The sequence below is a fragment of the Amphiura filiformis genome, unplaced genomic scaffold (genome assembly GCF_039555335.1).
Source record: "Amphiura filiformis unplaced genomic scaffold, Afil_fr2py scaffold_72, whole genome shotgun sequence".
NCBI classification, from domain to species: domain Eukaryota; kingdom Metazoa; phylum Echinodermata; class Ophiuroidea; order Amphilepidida; family Amphiuridae; genus Amphiura; species Amphiura filiformis.
The window spans coordinates 353,108-372,877 of record NW_027305536.1 but is presented as its reverse complement, the minus strand read 5'-3'; the positions used below and the strand labels follow the sequence as shown (position 1 = coordinate 372,877).

The 19,770-nt window shown below is 38.2% G+C and overlaps 1 protein-coding gene across 1 annotated transcript; it reads left to right on the top strand.

Moving 5' to 3' along the window:
* Window positions 1-8,459: 8,459 nt before the first annotated feature.
* On the top strand, window positions 8,460-17,346 carry LOC140144684 (uncharacterized). Its single transcript, XM_072166489.1, has 2 exons — window positions 8,460-8,555; window positions 13,007-17,346. Exon 2 carries the CDS (start codon window positions 13,052-13,054, stop codon window positions 15,515-15,517), a length of 2,466 nt encoding a protein of 821 aa, XP_072022590.1. The 5' UTR covers window positions 8,460-8,555; window positions 13,007-13,051; the 3' UTR covers window positions 15,518-17,346.
* Window positions 17,347-19,770: the final 2,424 nt, after the last annotated feature.

The following is a 19,770-nucleotide window of genomic DNA, read 5'->3' as shown; positions in this document are numbered from 1 at the left end:
TGTAAAAAAACAAGCAAACACAAACCGACAGTACAAGTACCCACACAGATTTGGTGCCCTCATTTGTATTTACGAACTACACTGTATTGGTAAGCACCGGAAAAATCTATGATTTTTGAGAGCAAATTTTGCGCATCAATTTCACAAAATTCCTGATTTGTGTGATTTATCCATAATATTACCAAAATGTGTGCATTTTTCGCACAAAGTTCAAATTTGCATTTTTTAAAATTAAATTACGCGGCGCAGAGTTGAATTCGTTAAAATTAAGTCCTATGAGCAGTGGCGTGCTGTGGCCGCCCCTACCCGGGGGCTGAAGAAAATTCAATTTTGCCGCCCCTTCCTCAGCAGCCCGAAAAGGTTGCCCCAATTTTTTTACGGTCGTTTGAAAAAGTGAAGAACAAAAAAAAAAAAGGATTTCTAGGCGCTAGTGCCCTAAAATTAACACATTTTGATATATAGTACAATTTTTTCAAATTTTCCGCCTTTTTCTTTACTAATTCTTTTTGCTGCCCTTCTTCTTCCGCTGCCCCTTGATTTGGCCACCCCTGCTTTGACTCGGGGCTGGCGCCCTAAAGCCCCCCAAAATATGCGCATGATGAGGGCGGTCGACTGCATATCCGTCAGTACACACTTTTCAATACGGAATAAATGCTAACCTCATCGTGACATCATCCAAGCAGCAAAGTTCATTTCCCATGGAAAAAGCATGTATTGACGGATATGCAGTTTACCATTCTGCTATGGTCTATTTTCTATACCGGTACTTTTTTCTGCATGGATTGTATTACAGATCACCATGGGTTCTTTCAATTTTGTGAAAACTTATGGGTTTTTTTTGGAAAATTAATACTTTAAAATGGGTATCTTGGAAAAATCTTAAAATTGTGGCCAAACCTTAAATTGCGATTATACCCAAAATATGTGAATGTTAGTGTTTCACATACATTGTACATATCTTTTGAGATGGATTTTTTTAAACTTCAATTACCAAGAATGAAGATGTAAATTCATGATGAATTAATGCATACCCTTTTCTTTCTTCCTTTGTGTGCTGCTTTGCTTGTAGCTCGATCTTCCCCGTCAAAAACAACTATGGGCGTAACATTTTGCCTAACCAACACATCTACTGCTTAGCAGAAATCATTGACATACCGTAAAGAACCATAATTGCATAAAAGTGACATAAAAATTGGTTGATATACAACTTGTCCCTATCCCAACCCACCCCTTGACCAGTAGCGTATCTGTGGCAGGGGTCACTCTGCACCACCCCCCATGGCTTTGACCAGGAAGGAAAACCTGAAAAATTATGCTAAATCAGCCTATATTTTACACCTCTGCCTGAGAAAATCTACCCTGTGACCGGGTAAATCTACCGCACACCAGGATTTTGCCCGCTCTGACAAGTGACCCCAATACACGGTACACCACTGCCCTTGACAACATAGTCTACCCGTCCCTTGACAATATATATAGTCAACTACCTTAGCTTTATTCCCTCCAGCAAGCAAGGGACAGGTTGGTCACTGGTCAGTGACGAGTTGCCTTCAAAAAATGTGGTGCAGGTTGACGCAAGGACAGGTTGGCATAGGACAGTGGCGTAACTTTGGGTCAGGGTGCCCGGGGGCGAAAGTAGTTCGGGTGCCCCTGACCAACAATAATCAATTTTAGTATTGAAAGCCATAGACCTACCGAATAACTTACGAAGTGTTTCAGATTAAATCTATATCATGTTTCAATGCAGTTCATGTTAATAAAACAAAATGTTTTCATATTCTCTAATGTCTTTACTTTGGAGACTCGTCAGTGACGTAGCAAATGGCGCCCAGGGGCAAGAATACAAAATACCCCCTCTACCTAAAGCAATTGCGTGCGGGCGCGCGAAAATGTGCATAAATACCACTAATTTGGTATTTAATCAAGTTGAATTTAGGTCTTTAAAATGACAATTTATATGTTGCAATGCTGCAATGGCCAAGCTTAAAAAATTTTGTGTTGAAGGGCACCCAAATGAAGAGTAATTCAATGCATGGTGGGTAAAGGCTTCCACTTCTTTCCTATAACAAAGTACTATCGTGTCAAAGGCTATCCTGCAGGCTTGGGTGCCCCTTAGCCCGGGTGCCCGGGGGCACGCCCCCCCAGAGCCCATAGGAGTTACGCCACTGGCATAGGAACGGCTTGTCATGTCTATCTTGTCATGTATTCTTAAAAATTTACTTCATTAGGAATGTGACCAGGTAACATTAAAACCAATCAACGGTACAGAATGCTTTTTTGGTCACACAGCTATAAAAAGACAATTTTCATGGTTTAGAATAGGAGATTAATGAAAAATAAGCCCTTAATCCTTTCCTTCATCACCGAATACAAGTCACACACTTAAAATAATTTCTTAATATATGAATAGTATTGTAAATAATTGTGGTTCTTGAGAAATATGTCAATTATGAAGATGTTGCGTTTCAACTCTTTTCACATCATAATTACAGAACCACAAGATCTACAAAATTGTAACTGGATTCAGCACCACACCCGATTTAAAATGATCATAACAAATTTCACTACATGTAGATGGTATACCATCTACATTACATAGTATTTAATAAGCTTAAGCTTAACTTACTTTCGTGGATCAAATCAATTCCAGGTTGTGCAGCAGTGTATATAGATCCATAAATTGATGCGTCAATGCCTGTACTTCACCACCCAAATCCGCGGCAGAAACCCTGGCAGAAACTTTATTTTCTATATTCTTGAATTTTGGGAGTAAAGATTTAATTCCCATTGTCACGATTCGATTGTAACCGTGTGTTGAAGCTGGTCAACTCCGGGATTGTTTATTTACGATCAGCTGATTGAAGATCACAGGCTGTTTTTAACGGCTGACATCGCTAATTGTTCAAAATGCGCATGCGCTAGACATGCGCATAAAACAAATCGTGTTCCCGTGGTGTTGCCGTCGGGATTGCCCTGGAATTGCCAGAGAAGTATGACCCACCCCCCCTGGTTATGCCTGATATACCTACTTTTATAACACTAGCAATGGCTCAGAAAAATAAAGGCATCTTCCTTATCTCAAAGAGGGAGACATACTTGAATGGCGCTTGAAGTGTTTTGTCAGCAGATAGTGCTGAATGCAATTCACTTGTAATTGCTAGTAGGCCTATAGTTATTTGTGAACCAATTTGCTGTGTTATAGTAGAAAGATTGCGATTTCCAAACGCCGCAATCGTACGCCCGTCGGTCTATTCTCCTAAACGGTTCAAAAAAAGTAAGCCCCCCCCCCCCTAAGGTATTTTAGTATAATCCAAGAACGGCTTGATCAATTCTCTTGTTTTAAAGTTTGGAACATAGACTGATTATTTATGCATCAAGTGAGCGGGTTTTTGTTGCTACTTTTTATCATCTTCATTGCAAAATGCAGCCATTTATAAAATTTTCGGCCAAAAAAAGTTGCATTTTTCTACGGCTTTTATGTTTCAATTTCCGTTCACAAACACTTGTAAGGGGGGGGCTGATGCAAAAGGGGGCCTGAAATTTTTGACCCTCCTTAGGGGAGGGGGCCTGAAAAAATGACCACAAATTTTCCTGGAAAAATTGAGTTTATATATATGCTTTTCTATGGGGTTGACCCATAATTTTCATGTCAAAAGGGGGGGGGCTGAAATTGTCGAGGTATGTAAAGGGGGACCCCGAAAAAATTTCGCGATAAAATTTTTTTGCATCAGCCCCCCCCTTACAAGTGTTTGTGAACGGTCCCTCAAGTGAGTAATTTGTAATTTGTAACACTTGTAAGGGGCCTGATGCAAAAAGGGGCCCTGAATTTTTTGACCCTCCAGAGGGGGCTGAAAAATGACCACAAATTTTCCTGGAAAAATTGAGTTTATATGCTTTTCTATGGGGTTGACCCATTATTTCATGTCAAAAAGGGGGGCCCTGAAATTTTCGAGGTATGTAAAGGGGGGCCCGAAAAATTTATGCGATAATTTTTTTTGCGTCAGCGCCCCCCCCTTACAAGTGTTTGTGAACGGTCTCTTAAGTGAGTAATTTAATCAAAAAGAAGCATAATTTAATTCAATTCAATTTAAGCTTTACCTGATTAAGGTGTCACACATTCAAAATCAGTTTTTATGGTTCAGTGAATAAATTAAAATGAATGCTGCAGCTTATTAATGTCTTTCAATAACGAATAGGCCTTCCTTCATGTGAGATGGCTTCCAAGCATCGTTCTTCTCTGCTGTTGGTCAAGTTGGTTCCCCGCATGCTGCAGATTTGCTGCAAAGTCCTTTAAGGGGTTGTTTGGAATGACAGGTGAGTCAGGGGTCAAAAACAAAATTTTTACCTTTTTGACCTCAGCACATGTGTATGTATGATCTGCCATACAAAAATTAAAAAAACAATACCTCAAAGTATCATTTTTTAATGTTTTTTTCATAATCTCGCTTTTCTACAAATTTCATCTGTTTGTACCGGGGGCGTGTCTGTTGCCAGGTAGGCCTACATGACAGCATAGACACACGTTACAACCTTGAATAATAATACAGAATGAAGTTATATTCTTCTTAACCTATCTTAGAACTGCCTATTATTTCAATTGTTATACTGTTCTGGTTGGTTTATTGCATATACTGTATAGAAATTATGCAATATGACGTCGAGCATGACAGAGTCATCTTCATTCAAATAAAATTCAGGTACCCGTAAGGTACCACGGAGCAATTCGCACGATAATACAATAAAACAGATGAAAGGTATGAATGGTTGTGGAATCGAATTGCAGACCTGTCCCTCTGTCACCTTAGAACTGCATCTCGTAGGCAATGGTAGGTAATAAACCAACCGGAACGATATAACAATTGAAATAACAGCATGTCTTGGTCTCAATTCAAGATGTGCAATTTGGACACACCTACTCGTTGGCTGATTTAAACTTCAACAGTTCCTCAAAGTGATATCAGAAAAGCCACTATCTCATTGTTCATTGGCCCGCAGTATGCGCTCGCCCTGGGGCACTCAACTTTAGAATTGATGGGTATATGTGCCTACATTTTGTACAAGCGTCGCGAAGTAGGCGCATATCAGTACAAAACGTTGGGTTTTTTTTTAATAAAAAAAGGGTCAATTATGTACAATCAAAATGAAAAAGGGGTCATTGGGTATAATATTTTGAAAACTGAAGGTGCCTGGTCATCGGGTATAGTCGGCTTCAAAGAGGGGCATATATTGACAGGCACATACCGTCACCTCTAAAGTTGATGCCCCCCGGGTGCTCGCATTATATTTTGTTCATGGCTCGGCTTTTAAAACTCCCACACATCACAATAAGGCTATTGAAAAGTGTATAGAATAGCTAATGATAGACTGGTCCCTACGATTAGTCGCGGACCCGAGCGACAATATAGTAAACACATCGAGTTTATAACACAAGTGACAGTAGTCGTGAATTATGGAGGGTTTCATTGAACTTCTACCAGCAAAATATGGAATAATACTAACACAAGACACCAATCGAGATGATGATACCAGCCATAATGGAAGGCTTGTATTTGACCTTCTTATGAATCCAATTTCGTGGCGAGAAGTTAAAAAGGTAATGTATATTTCAAGAAATTTGGGTTCAAAAATTCCGTATCAGCTCGTATCATCAATTCCGTAAATATGGCGTATAGAGGCACAACTTGACAATAAACTGAACTATTTAAACGTAAAGGACGCACTGGATACACATAAATTTGTGTTTCCTTGCTGGCGGAATAAATGTAAAACTCTTTTTTGTCAAAAAAGTTGGACAATTTATGAATTATGATTGGCAAAATAGCGAAAGGAAATAGACTTTTCCAACCATGTAAAACTACACTGGGTTGTTGACATGGTCGACATACATTAAGACATACGCATGTTCCTAAAGTAGGAGGTAAGTACTATAATTAATTGTTTAAAGTGCTCAACATACCAGCAAAAAGTCATAGGGTCATCAGAGTACAGGGACTTTGTGAAATACTGGGTACAAAAATAAAGTGCGTGAGCCGATATGCAACATCAAATATAAAAGCCGATTTACATAATTTCCCATGACCTTACAGAAGTGATCGTGCTCAAATATAAAACTATAGAGTTTGGTCCTTGATATGCACCATCAATTGTGTACTTGTGATCAATATTGCTAGGCAAACAATCACAGCAAACATGCCAAAATCCTCCCATTTCTCCTCCATTTACACACATATAAACCCATCCCTTAAGATGGTGTTGTTCACTTGTCCGCTTGTAACAAGTTGAGTCTTGATAACGGCCACCCATATAAATGTATTCAAGGAATGACCAATGAAACAAGTGTATAGGGATCCGGTATAAAAGATCTAACCAGGATGATCTGTTGGTCCATTGATTAAATTAATCAATGAACAGAAAGAATTAACAGTTTTACCAACCCAAAGTGTTACAATTAAACATGACAACAAATAAACACAAATCCCGACAGGCACACAACCCAACTTTGAAAAAAAAGCAAGGGAATATGCCGGCATAATTATAATTATAAGTAAAGTAGGTAATGGGGATACGCATCCTGTACAAGAACAAATAAACACAATTAATGGGGAACGATTGCTCGCTACAAGAGGAAACTGAATATACAGGGTGTAACAATAAAATTTATACAATTGCATTTTGACTTCTCAGGAAAAAACTAAAGAAGTTAGGGCACAAATGCTATATGCAATACAATCAGTAATATCTTGGCTACAAGAAGACGTTTAGTTGGTTCCTTTACTAGCTCGGATTCAAAAGTTATGTCCGATTAATTAAATCGTCCAGAAAACGTGTTGGGCCACTTTTGCCATGTTTGCGCATATCAAGTTTGAACCGCGTAGATATGCTTATCGTGCATTAAACATCAAAGAACTGACACAAAAGAATTATAAGTGGTGTTTCTTCATATATTAACATGAACTTAATAATAATATGATATTTCTTTAAAATCTATAAATGAAGTCATGAAATTCCTTTCAAAATATCTTATAAATAGAGTAATTTCTCATTCCCCTGAGATATCATTGGTAAAACTGAGAACAGTTTTTGCATCCGTAAGTGCAAAACAATAAAATTTTGAAATTAAGTTCAGCTGGACTTCTAGCTGTTCTGGGGCGACCACTATTGCCAGCATTTCTATTCTGTTAACAAATTCTACATACTTCTCATAGTTATATGCAAATGTATGCCTTGATATAAGACGTGAGTTTGGAAAATGAGCTATAAACAATCTTATGGTTTCTGCTTGACTCCATGTGCTACCAAAAATGTCACAACCATAAAAATACTCACTTCCAACGTAAATTGGGGTTGAAGTTGTTGAGCTGCAGCCACGATTTCTAGTAAATAAGGTTATGTCAGTGCTTAGTTGTGACTTTCAAAAACTCAAGGAGATATTCTATTATGTAATTATTTCTACCACTTCGAATACCCCATTGTTTAAAACTACCTATCATAAGAGCATCGTTCAACTGGTCCATGGTTCAACTCTATTCAGTCACTTTTGTAACACTTAGACAAAAGTGGCCCAAGCGGTTTTAAGACTAGGTTACACACTTGGCCATATCGTCACTTGTATACCGTCGATTTTATTGGAACAAAGCTTAGCTGGTGGCTAAAGAAATCATCTTGATAGATATATAAATATCAAACCAAAAAATAAGCCGCATAATTGTGTCATTCTATTTTCAAAATTGTACAACTTTTATTGTTACACCCTGTATTTAATAAGAAAGAATTAGCAGTCATCAGCTGTTGGATCATCACAACAACACCAAGCTTCGAGAAAGTCAGTGATTTACTGACGCCTGAAACTGTCAGCAAGAAATGTAAGTTTCTTCAACTGGTTTTGACAAACAAACAAACAAACCTTTTCATTTAAAGAATTAACAGTTTACCAACCCAAAGTGTTACTAAACATGACAACAAATAAACACAAATCCCGACAGGCACACAACCCAACTTGAAGAAAAAAAAGCAAGGGATTTGGACGGAAATCGTACATTAAGCCTTTAATAGAAATGTGTCCACGAAATGCCAACATTTTTCAAACAAAACCACTGAAAACCAAAACTTACCCATGAATTAAACGTGATATAGATAGGCCTAGTCTCAAATGCGCGCAAAACCTAAAATTTTTGGTCCCCCCTCTTTTGAGGTCCAAAACGTTTTTGCCCCCCCTCCCTTTTTATTTATATTTATATTTATATTTATGAACACTCCCTAATGATGCTTATATGTTACAGCCTGCTCCAACTTCCTAGTGTCAGTCTTTTAACCATTTATAGGCCTATGTAATCTAAATCAACGTAGGCATATTTGTATAAGGACAGAATGGGAGTAGACCGTACGTATGAGAGTCGATCGAAGGCTCAAGTTACAGGCTGCGATTAGCCATATTAAAAGTAAACAATATAAATTTGGGTTAAATTTGCACTGGGCACTGGCATGTTGTCGAAAACGAACAAAGATAGGCTAACAGAAGAAGAAAAATTCAAGTGAACAGCCTGAAGGGAATTTTGGTAAGTAGGATTTCGTGATCCTAGCATCCTCTTTTTATGACATATTTCAGTAGATATCCACGAAAAAAGCTTATTCCCAAAATTTCAGTGGATTCCGATTTTGCGTTTGCGAGTTTGCATGATTGTGTATTACAGTGCTGCTCCTATGACCTATAGCCACCGTTGTAATTACCAGAAATTCAAATTTGACGATATTTTTGCTAAACGACTAAAACGTATTAAGCTGCAAGAAATATTTGGTACATAAACATTATTATGTAGCAGGTATAAAAATCTCAACTTTTTTTGAAAAAAGTGGGGGGATGAGGCTGTGCTAGGCATGTTCACAAAATTTTCAAGTAGGATATTTCACATTGAAATTATTTTGTTTAAAACGGTGATTATTTAACTTAAAAAATGAGGGGTCAACCATGTCTGTAGGTCAAAAATTAGCGAAGTTATGGGCAAATGTCTGTTTTTAAAAAACTGCACTTTTCTGCGCCCATCATTGACAATGGCTTACACTGACTTACTGTACAAAAAAAGCATGTAAGGCATCATTTTTTTTTAACGATAATCCATTTTACACAAAATCGATTTTATTTTATGAAATCTAACTTTCACTGCATGCTGACTTCTGTATCAAGGATAAAGTACCAGCACTTTTTAGACTACGTCGTCAAGTTTCTGGTGTCCAAATTTCAAATTTTTGTTTTTCCCTATGGGGATTACACAGTTAAGCCATTGACTGTGAGCTACTGTGGACACAACTTTTTGGATTGAATGTCGCCCTCTATAATAAGCAATGTGGACATGTCTAGCTGTGCACGAAATGCCTTTTTAAGGCGAAGGATGGTACGGTAATAGATTTATCATCCTCTGGCTGATGACCACTGTTTTATAGCTCGAGCTAGACTGCGGAACTCAGTCCTCAATGATATTCAGTCACTTATCTTTTGGTCGATATATGACTATCATTTGAGGACTGAGTTCTTACCATACATCTTCCGAGGTGCAGTTTCAGACAATAGCTTGGGATTATTGGGGCACACCGACACCGCCTGGCTAATAATTATTTGGTGCGGCAGAGACACTAAAGTGAATACACGGGATCGATACACGTGAATTGCTATGCACGATTTTGATATCAGACGAAAATCTTCGGATACCGGGTTAGAAAATGATGAATATCTCCGTAAATGAATTTTTCTCAAGAAACCAGATGTGGTCTCATACACTTGAAAATACGTGTTGAACAGATATGATAGTCGCTAGAATGCGCTTTGAAAATTGGCTGTGCGCTTTGAACTCAAAATCGGACCAAAACTCTAATTTTATATTGCGTTGGTCCTGTATGGACTACATCGTGTAGTACACTAGGCAGTATAAAAGTCGATGACCATTGACCTCAATGGGGTATACAAGCTTATTGACGCACAACCAAGATCAATAACCCGGCTATTGTGAGTAGCCATAGTCATGTCCCTCGACAAATTAATCGTCTCAAAGAGCTTCAAAGGTCTGAACCAAATGGCCAATCGTGGCTATGGATTCAACCTACCATGGCGATTTCTGCCATGAAGATATAGGGTCGATGACACTGTGTGGGGCAGATGTTATCTTTTGAATTCTTTCATGACCACAAGCATAGTCAAGCCTGTCAAGGACACTCGGCGTGAATTGAAAGACCATGTCACTCGCCACAAAAGAATGTCAAAGGTCACCTGACACCAATTTGGTGTACTTCCACGCCTCGGAAAATGATGTTTAAGGTTTAGGACTAAGCTCGAGCATCGAATGACATATAGACTCACTTGCCAGTCCTATATACGCCGTACCTATGTATATTTAGGACTGGCTTACGCCATTTTGGATGTCAATGGGAAATACACACTTAACGATAAGCCCTTTCACAATTCCAGAACAGAGTGCATTGTGGGTAATATCCATGAAAAGAATTGGAGATGAACACGGCGACTCCTGCAGTATATTTCAATGGGAGTGAACTTAACACTTTTAAAGAAATGCTACCTACTTGTGTTTTTCACATTCTTTGGTCCAGATGTCCTCTCAATACTTTCATACAAGCAAAGTATTGATTGTGATTGTTTCAAATGGCTAATCTTGTAAAAGACATGAAAAATAATGGTGGATTCCCTTTGAGTCGCAGTTCATTCACACAGCCGTCAATGGGGGAGATTGGTTCTGTTTATCTCTCGTCGAAGAACTGTGTGACGATGTCTGAGCATGCACAGTTGCAATTTTCCGAAATTGCGAAAGGGCTTATTTGCGCAGGTCAGAAATTTGAAAAAAATTCTTTAAAATTTCATCAGTATAGTGGTAGTGGTACCGGTACCAACCTTATTGTGCTTAGTAATTTAAGACTCGGTTGAAACAAACTTAAGGATCGAATGCATTTTAGTGTCCAAAAAGGCAAAATTATTGTCAAAGTTATTGCCGAATTCTCGAAGGGTGCAGAATTCGAATCGGGAATAAAAATATCAGATCTTTGCGATCAAAAACACAAAATTACAACTTTAAACATACTATTGGCAAAAGACATTATTGCCAACAATATAGAATAGAAAATTCGATGTCAACTTCTCAAAATATTGGAGAAATATGATCAGCAAACATTGGGAACAGTGTCCGAAATAACGAAAATATGGAGGTTTATCATCTATGGACTATAGTTCAACTGTGAATAATAAACCTCTTTTTAATAAGTACTAAAGTTCAAAGATTTGAAAGTCCACTCAGTCCCAAGGTCAAATACCATGAAATTGAGAATTCCAAAATTTGATTTTTTTGTGGGAATGTCATCTTTAAAGGCATATCACTCAAAAACATGCCTGGCAACTTTTTGCGGGTTTTGTTGGAGCTAATTCCATCAGGGGCTTGTGCAATAATTTTGAGCCTCCGGGGGGTGGGGGGTAAAATTTCCGGACCACCCGCCAAAAGTCGCTTGCCCCCCCCTCCCCCTCTCGGCCTGCCAAAATTGCTTGCCCCCCCTCTCGGCCCGCCAATTAATCTTTGCCCCCCTTAACTTGCACATGCCAAATTTTTGGGATCCCAATTTGCAAACCTTATATTGTCTAGATATATGTTGCGAGCGCAGCGAGCAGGAAAATTTGCATATTAAAGCGTTTCCGTGCTGTTTTCCGAAGCCTTTGTAGAGCGTTTTATTTAAAACCCGCCCCATGAATGTGTGCCAAAAATTGATTGCCCCCCCTCTCGGCTTGCCAAGAATTGCTTAGCCCCCCCTTTGGTTCGCCAAAAATTTCTTGCCTCCCCCAATTTTACCCTCCCCCAGTGCTCATAATTATTGCACAGCCCCTGACATGTATGTAACGTCACAACAGAAATTAACACTTGCATAGATATTAGCTCTGGGAAATAAGCATAGATCTCATGAGTGTGTGCGTATATAAAATTGTTCTTTAGAAATAATACTGACCCGCTTTTAAGTTTTAGGGGGCTATCATTTTCATCGGAAGGGGGGATCCAAAAATACAGGGTTGTCATAGTCAATTTTTAGACCAAAAATGGGAGGGGTTATAATATTTTAACACCCAAAATAGGGTGGTTATACTAGAATTATTGGGCTGGTGACTCAAAATTGTCGCGCGTGTTCTTTGTCTTAACAATAACAATTAAAATGTGCGCACAATCTTTCATTATATAATGCAAAATTTGTGCACGCCATCTTTACACTTTCAATTGAAATTTTAACGCACTTCGTGCCTTTGTTCCGGCAATGAATAATTTTTCTTGAGTCTGTGTAGGAGGAAGGGGGGGGGGGGGTCATAAAAATTTTCAACCCGTGATAAGGAGGGTCCTAAAAAAAATTTAGCCCACGATAAGGGGGTCATAAAAAAGAAATGATTCCGGTCACCGACATATTTGGGACCCCCCTTCCAAAAAAAAAGATAGCCCCCTTAGACGTAACTGGACTACCGACTACATTTAAGGGGATGTCATTTTTCTTTGGCAGGGGGTCATGAATATGTTGGTGACGAGTCAATTTTTTATGAGCCCCCTTATTTCAGGCTAAATTTTTTTACAACCCCCCCTATCTTGGATCGAACATTTTTATGACCCTCCTTTCCTCTTACACAGACTCTAGACAAATTATTCATTGCCGGCACTAAGGCTTGTATCACGCCAAAAGTTTTGAGTGAAGAAAGTGTGCGGAGCGTGTTAAATTTCAATCGTAAGCGGAATGTTTGGCATAATATTATTAAAGATTGTGCGCACATTTTGATTTAATGTAAAGAATGCGCGAGTCACCATACCAGCCCTTAATAATTCTATAACCCCCTATTTTGGGTGTTAAAATATATCCCCCTAGTTTTGGTCTCCAAATTCTATGACCCCCCAGAATATTCATGACCCACCCCCTTCCAAAAAACATTTGTTTTCAAGCTAAAGATTATGATTATATTCATGCGTATTTTATGTTTTTAATGCAGGAAATTACGTGCAAAGCAATATAGAGTGGCTGTCACCGCAAGAGAATGGCATCAATGTTACAACCACTCAGATGTACAATCTGCAGAACCAGTTTTGTCTCTTTTGACAAACTTTCACAGCATAAACGTAGACACAGGATGAAATATAGCAAATTTTTATGCAAGGAAACAAATATTTATAGAACTTGCAGAAAAGAGAAACCTTTTCAGTGTGGCCATTGTCAGAAATGTTTTCCATCCAAATGCAAATTGAAAGCACATATCATAACTCACACCAAAGAGAAACCGTATCAGTGTGAATATTGTCAGAAATCGTGTGCATCCAATTATGAACTCAAAATACATATCAGAACTCATACCAGAAAGAACCCCTATCAGTGCGACTATTGTAAGAAAGGTTTTGCATCCAAGAAAAAACTGAAAGCACACACCAGAACCCACAATGAAATGAAACCATATCAGTGTGAGTATTGTCAAAAGAAATTTGCAATTAGTAGAAGCCTCAAACGCCACATTAAAATTAACACCGAAGGGAAACGCTATCAATGTGACGATTGTCAGAAATGTTTTGCATCCAATTGCGAACTGAAAGCACACATCAGAACTCATAAGGAAGTGAAACCATATCAGTGCGAGTATTGTCAAAAGCAATTTGCAAGCAGCAGAGGCCTCAAATACCATATTAAAACTAACACCAAAGGAAAACGTTATCAATGTGACGATTGTCAGAAATGTTTTGCATCCAATTGCAAACTCAGAGCACACGTCAACGCGCACACCAAAGAGAACACATATCAGTGTAATTATTCTCGGAAATACTTATCAACACAGCCGAGTTTGACAGACCACCTTCAGTCTCACATGCATATCACAGGTAAACTTAACCAGTGCGACTATTGTCAGAAATACTTTGCAAATAGTATTTGCCTCAAAGAGCACTTGCGTCAAATCCACAAGCTGTGTCAGTGTGATCATTGTGGAAAATGTTTCAGGTCAAAGAGATCATTGAAATACCATATCAGATCTCGCACCAATGAGAAGAAACCATATCGGTGTGAGTATTGTCAGAAATGTTTTACACTGAATGGAATCCTTAAAGTGCATATGAGAACTCACACCAAAGAGAAACCCTATCAGTGTAAGTATTGTCAAAAACGATTTGGACACAGTAGTGGCATGCAGTACCACATTGAAACTAACACCAAAGAGAAAAGCTATCAGTGTGACGATTGTCAGACATGTTTTGCATCTAATTGCACGCTCAAAGCACACATCAAAACTCACACCAAAGAGAAAACATATCAGTGTGATTATTGTCAGAAACATTTCTCAGCACAGACGAATTTGACACGGCACCTTCAATCTCACATGCATATCACAGTTAAACCGTACAAGTGTGAGTATTGTCAGAAATGCTTTGCAGACAATATTTACCTTAAAGAGCATTTAATAACCCACAGGCCTAAACTTTTCCAGTGTGAACATTGCGGGAAATGTTTCAGGACAAAAAGAATTTTGAAATACCATATCAGAACTCACACCAAAGAGAAACCACACCAGTGTGAGTATTGTCAGAAATGTTTTGCTCAGAAGCATGCCCTTGGAGTACATATCAGGACTCACACCAAAGAGAAACCATATCAGTGTGAGTATTGCCATAAATGCTATTCACACATGGGTAATCTAAAAGAGCACATTATTAGATACCACACGCTAAAGACACCCTATCAATGCGAGTATTGTGGGAAATCCTTCACTAAAAACATTGATCTCACAATGCACATAAGAATCCACACCAAAGAAAAACCATATCAGTGTGAGCATTGTCAGGAATGCTTTGCACGAAGTCATTCTCTCAAAATTCACATTAGGAGTAGGCATACCCTAGAGAAACCCTATCAATGTGAATATTGTGGGAAATCCTTCGTTGAGAGAAAGAAACTCACACTACACTTTAAAAGAACTCATACCAAAGAGAAACCATATCAGTGTGAGTATTGTCAGGAATGCTTTGCACGAAGTCATTCTCTCAAAATTCACATTAGGGGTAGGCATACCCAAGAAAAATCCTATCAATGTGAATATTGTGGGAAATCCTTCGTTGAGAGAAAGAAACTCACACTACACTTTAAAAGAACTCACACCAAAGAGAAACCATATCAGTGTACGTATTGTGGGAAATGCTTCTCAACAAGCTACGATCGCGCCGGCCACGTAAGAATTCACACAAAACACACAAAAGAGAAACCGGAATGTGAGCATTGTAAGAAATGCTTTGCAGATAAAACCAAGCTCAAACGACACATTATGGACGTTCACATCAAAGAGAAAACATATCAGTGTGATCATTGTGGAAAATGCCTCTCAACAGAGAGGAGTTTGAAATGCCACATGATAGTGCACAGCACAGAGAAGCCATATCAATGTGAGTATTGTCAAAAATGCTTTTCACGACTGTATTACCTCAAATCACACATTAGACACATTCATACCAAAGAGAAACCTCAGTGATCGGACCCGCGATATCTGAAAATTAAGATAATTATCAGAATTCACACCCAAAAGAGAATCATTTATCAATGTGTTATCAGAAAATGGTTAAGGCCTCACACTTCAGGCCAAATGTTTTATTTTGCACATGAATGTAAGGTCAACTGTTTTGTTTTTACTGTTTCATTAAATTAAAAATTTATAGTGCAAAATACCTAACACAATTAATACATACAGTCCCAATCTACAATGAGGAATTATCACTTCACCTATTTACAACCCATCACCACTGTTAATAATATTACAGAAAAAGCTTTCATCGGCTACGGTGTCGTGCACAGAACTGCTTGAAAATGATATAGGATGTGTGTATTGATGAGAAAGTTTTACTTGCCAAGTTTTAATTTTTTCCAAAAATCGTTTTTGACTAATGCAATTTTTTGTCATCTTAAAATCCCATTGAATTACTACAGGGAAGGTTTCTCAAAATAGCCACATTTTTGAAAACAAACATTTTATTATAAAACTGATTTTTTCCCTCCTTTGTAGCAATTGTATATAAAAGTTTTAAGATTCATTTTGTTGCCAATATATCACAGAATAATAGAAACCAAGTTTATTTTCTAACATAGTGTTACTTAATTTAAAAGGAATGTTGGTACTTTTTTAAATGTTTTTTTAGATTTGTTCTAGAAACACTAAATTACCTAAATTCTAGGATTTTTTGCCCACTTAGGAAGGTGCTATGGTTACCAAACTCTCAGGGGTGGTGAACATGGTAAAAAAGATTAATATCTTAATTCTCCCGCCAACTTTTTCCAATTAAGTGTTTCTATTTTAAGCTATAGGGTTTTGAACATTCCCTAAAATATAAAATGGGAAAAAAATCAAGAAGGAAACACTTCATCCAAAAATCCTGGCGATAGAATTTGGGTATTAAGCTTATTTACCATCCCTGAAAGTTTGGTAACCATAGCTCCTTCCTAAGTGGGCAAAAAAAAATCAAATACTGTCAAAATGTAGGGAATTTTCAAAAAAGAAAAAGAAAACATAAGACCTGTTACAATAAGACTCTTAAAATAGGTGGGGAAAATACCTGTGTTATGATTAAAGATTTAAATGAATAGACCTGATTGATTTGACACATGAGCTATTTTCTTGCAAGGGTGTTGTATCCGAGGCAGCTACCTTAAGTTTTTTTGTTTGCTTGCATGTTTTTCAGAATTGTCCAGTTATTTTTTCCCCTACCAAATTGTCTGTCATTTTCCACTTATTTATCCCAACAGAATTGAACAAAATGTCTTTTTTTTAATCGGCCAACGTGAACTTGAACAGCAAGTGATGGTTGTGTGTCTACCGACATCGGGAAGTTAAGTGGGCACTAAATTCACGGCCTTGTTGTCTCATATCCCTGGTATTAGCCACGCAAACGTTTGAAATACCAGATCAGAAATACCATATCAGATCTCGCACCAATGAGAAGAAACCATATCGGTGTGAATATTGTCAGAAATGTTTTACACTGAAGGGAATCCTTAAAGTACATATGAGAACTCACACCAAAGAGAAACCCTATCAGTGTAAAGTGAGGCAAGGTATCGATCGGTTATGAATAATTCATATCAACTCTTAGACTGCAGACTCCATATGTTACGTATAATAATTTTCGTGACGTCAAAAAGTATTACACGTCCAATAAAAAGTGTGTACCGGAAAAATTTATTTGCTATTTTTGTACTGTCATGAGTGTTGCTTAATTGATACGGTGTTGCCTAATTTCTAAGACGTGGTAAATTTAGCGAGTCTTCGACGTCAATCAGTAGCCTCGCATTTTCATTGCACGCAATGATGCCCACCAAAATACTACAAAAGTTGAAAAGGTTTCATTACAAATGACTATGATGTCATAATAAAGCATTATGCACTAACGCGCATAAAACCATTATGCCTTGACGGACGTGTATTCCTACCCAAAATCATAGGTTACATACATGTTTAAACGCCGTATACTCACTAGGCCGATTCCCCGTAGCCTATTCATTCTGAAATCATGGCCCCACCAGGAGCAAGGTTGGTTGCATTGACGATGCAAAATGTTACGTGTTTAATTGCACGTAGACGTTTTAGAAGACGACAACGCCGTCTTGGCCGGCCATACGCAAGGTACCTGCTTACCAAGAGACGCGAGCTTGGCACCTATCCGAATCATGGTGCCTGAACAGCGAATTTTTGACCACAAATCCCACCATGAGTCGTTCAGAATTACAATTGCTCCTAGAAAAGGTTGGACACAGACTTTGGCATCACCCTACTCATCGCGATCCAATCGAAGCTGGTGAACGATTGACGGCTACCCTGAAGTAAGTTCCCAGTTTAAATATAATTAATTTTAAAATGATGAGCTTTTTCATGATGAAAATATTTCATCTGCAAAGGATGTTTTACTGGTTTAGTTCCCAATGCGAGAATATAGGCCTTTACTTAAATGATTGTATCATGATTGATTTTTTTTAAATTTAAACGGAAAAAAAGGCGAATGATATTATTTCTTTCATTATTTCCAAGTCGTCCCGATGAACTGCTCCCACAATTACCTTACCTAGATTTTATAAGGTAATCTTTCCAGGCGCCGGATGATCAGCACTTCATAATTAATCTCTAAATCTAGTGTAGTTTTAGGCGCTGGATAACAATTTACTACAACTTCAATATCTAAAAAATCTAAGGTAGTTTTACCAGGTGCTGGATAACCATTTACTACAACAGTACAACGTGAATATATAATCTCAGAATCTAGGGTAGTTTTACCAGGCGCTGGATAACCATTTACTTCAACTTCAATAATTATATAATCTAAAAAATCTAAGGTAGTCTTACTAGGCGCTTGATAACCATTTACTACAACTTGAATATATAATCTCAACATCTAGGGTAGATTTATTAGGCGCTGAATAACAATTTACTACAACTTCAATCAGTGTACTTCGGTTATATTTATAAATGCGCTTTTATAAATACGCACGTGACCGCCTCGAGGCCTCCGCGCTGCCATAACAGCTTGTAGATAGTAAGTCTCGAAGTGACCTTCTACATAGTGGATGGTCTTCCTATACATTTGAATGCAAAGGTGGAACAACACGAGACTATTATGCAGCAAAATTGTCTATTTTGTTCAACTTTGTGATTATATTGTAAAAGTTTCCGTCGTTGAATATTTTTTTCCGTCGTCAAATACTTTCAAAATATTGTTTTTGATAACATATTACAAATTCGGAATTGCAACATGTGTAATAATTTTGCAATTCAATTAATACCTAAATTTGATGATATTTATCTACAGAGTTCCTATGCTTTTCTGTATAGTGGTCAATGAATGAGGATTTGGTCACGCTTGCTGGTCTTGGTATGTCGTGCCCATGAGTAGACCCTCCCTCGGGTCCATGGAGAACGACTGGTAATGTAGATTACATAGCATTAAAAATCAACCCAATACATGGACCCTCCCAGTCTGTAAGCAATTTGACTTCCAGTTCCCACAAAATGCTGGGAGTTCACTTTTACGGATTTGGAGTCACGCAATCTTTCTATATACCACGTCCATGTTTTCACTACATTAACGTTTGTGTAAGCGACTAAACAACGATATTGTATCCGACCAATCAACGCAGCTTGGCAGCGCGGGGATATTTGAAAAGGCTTCCCTAGCTAAATAATGTGCAAACATTTGCAAACCGCACGCGATAATATACGCAATATGGACAATAGGCCTAAGTCCGAGTCGAGTGGTTGCCTTTTATTATTGCGCGTACCATGGGTCTATCAGACGCGTGCCACTTGAGCTCAATACCTCTCAGTTGTTGACAAGTGTCCCATCCGATCTTGCGTCACATCCCGCGGCATAGCTTTGTGCTACCATATTTGAATTGAAACTGGGGCGGGGCTTTCGTAATTGACATCGGAATCACCGTGCTTCGTTGAACGAATATTTGGAAGTGAGATCTCTAACAGATTGGACCAGTCTCGGAATCAGCGCTCATTGGACTTTCGCGTTCACTTATAATACGAGTATATTTCTATATTGCTGCATGGTTGACTGTGGTGGGTGTAATTAGTGGCGTCGATTTGTGGATGAAGAGGAATGGGTTTTTGGCATTGAACAAAATAAGGGGGGGGGGTAGAGGACTTTGGCATTTTTTTTCATAGGGCATTATGTAATTATTTATTGTTACATTATCCTGAGATAGAACCGAACCGAGACTGGGGGCCAGTCTAGC

Bases quoted from the DNA above. Each gene is read 5' to 3' on its own strand.
- LOC140144684 (XM_072166489.1), top strand. From the start codon at position 13,052: ATGGCATCAATGTTACAACCACTCAGATGTACAATCTGCAGAACCAGT.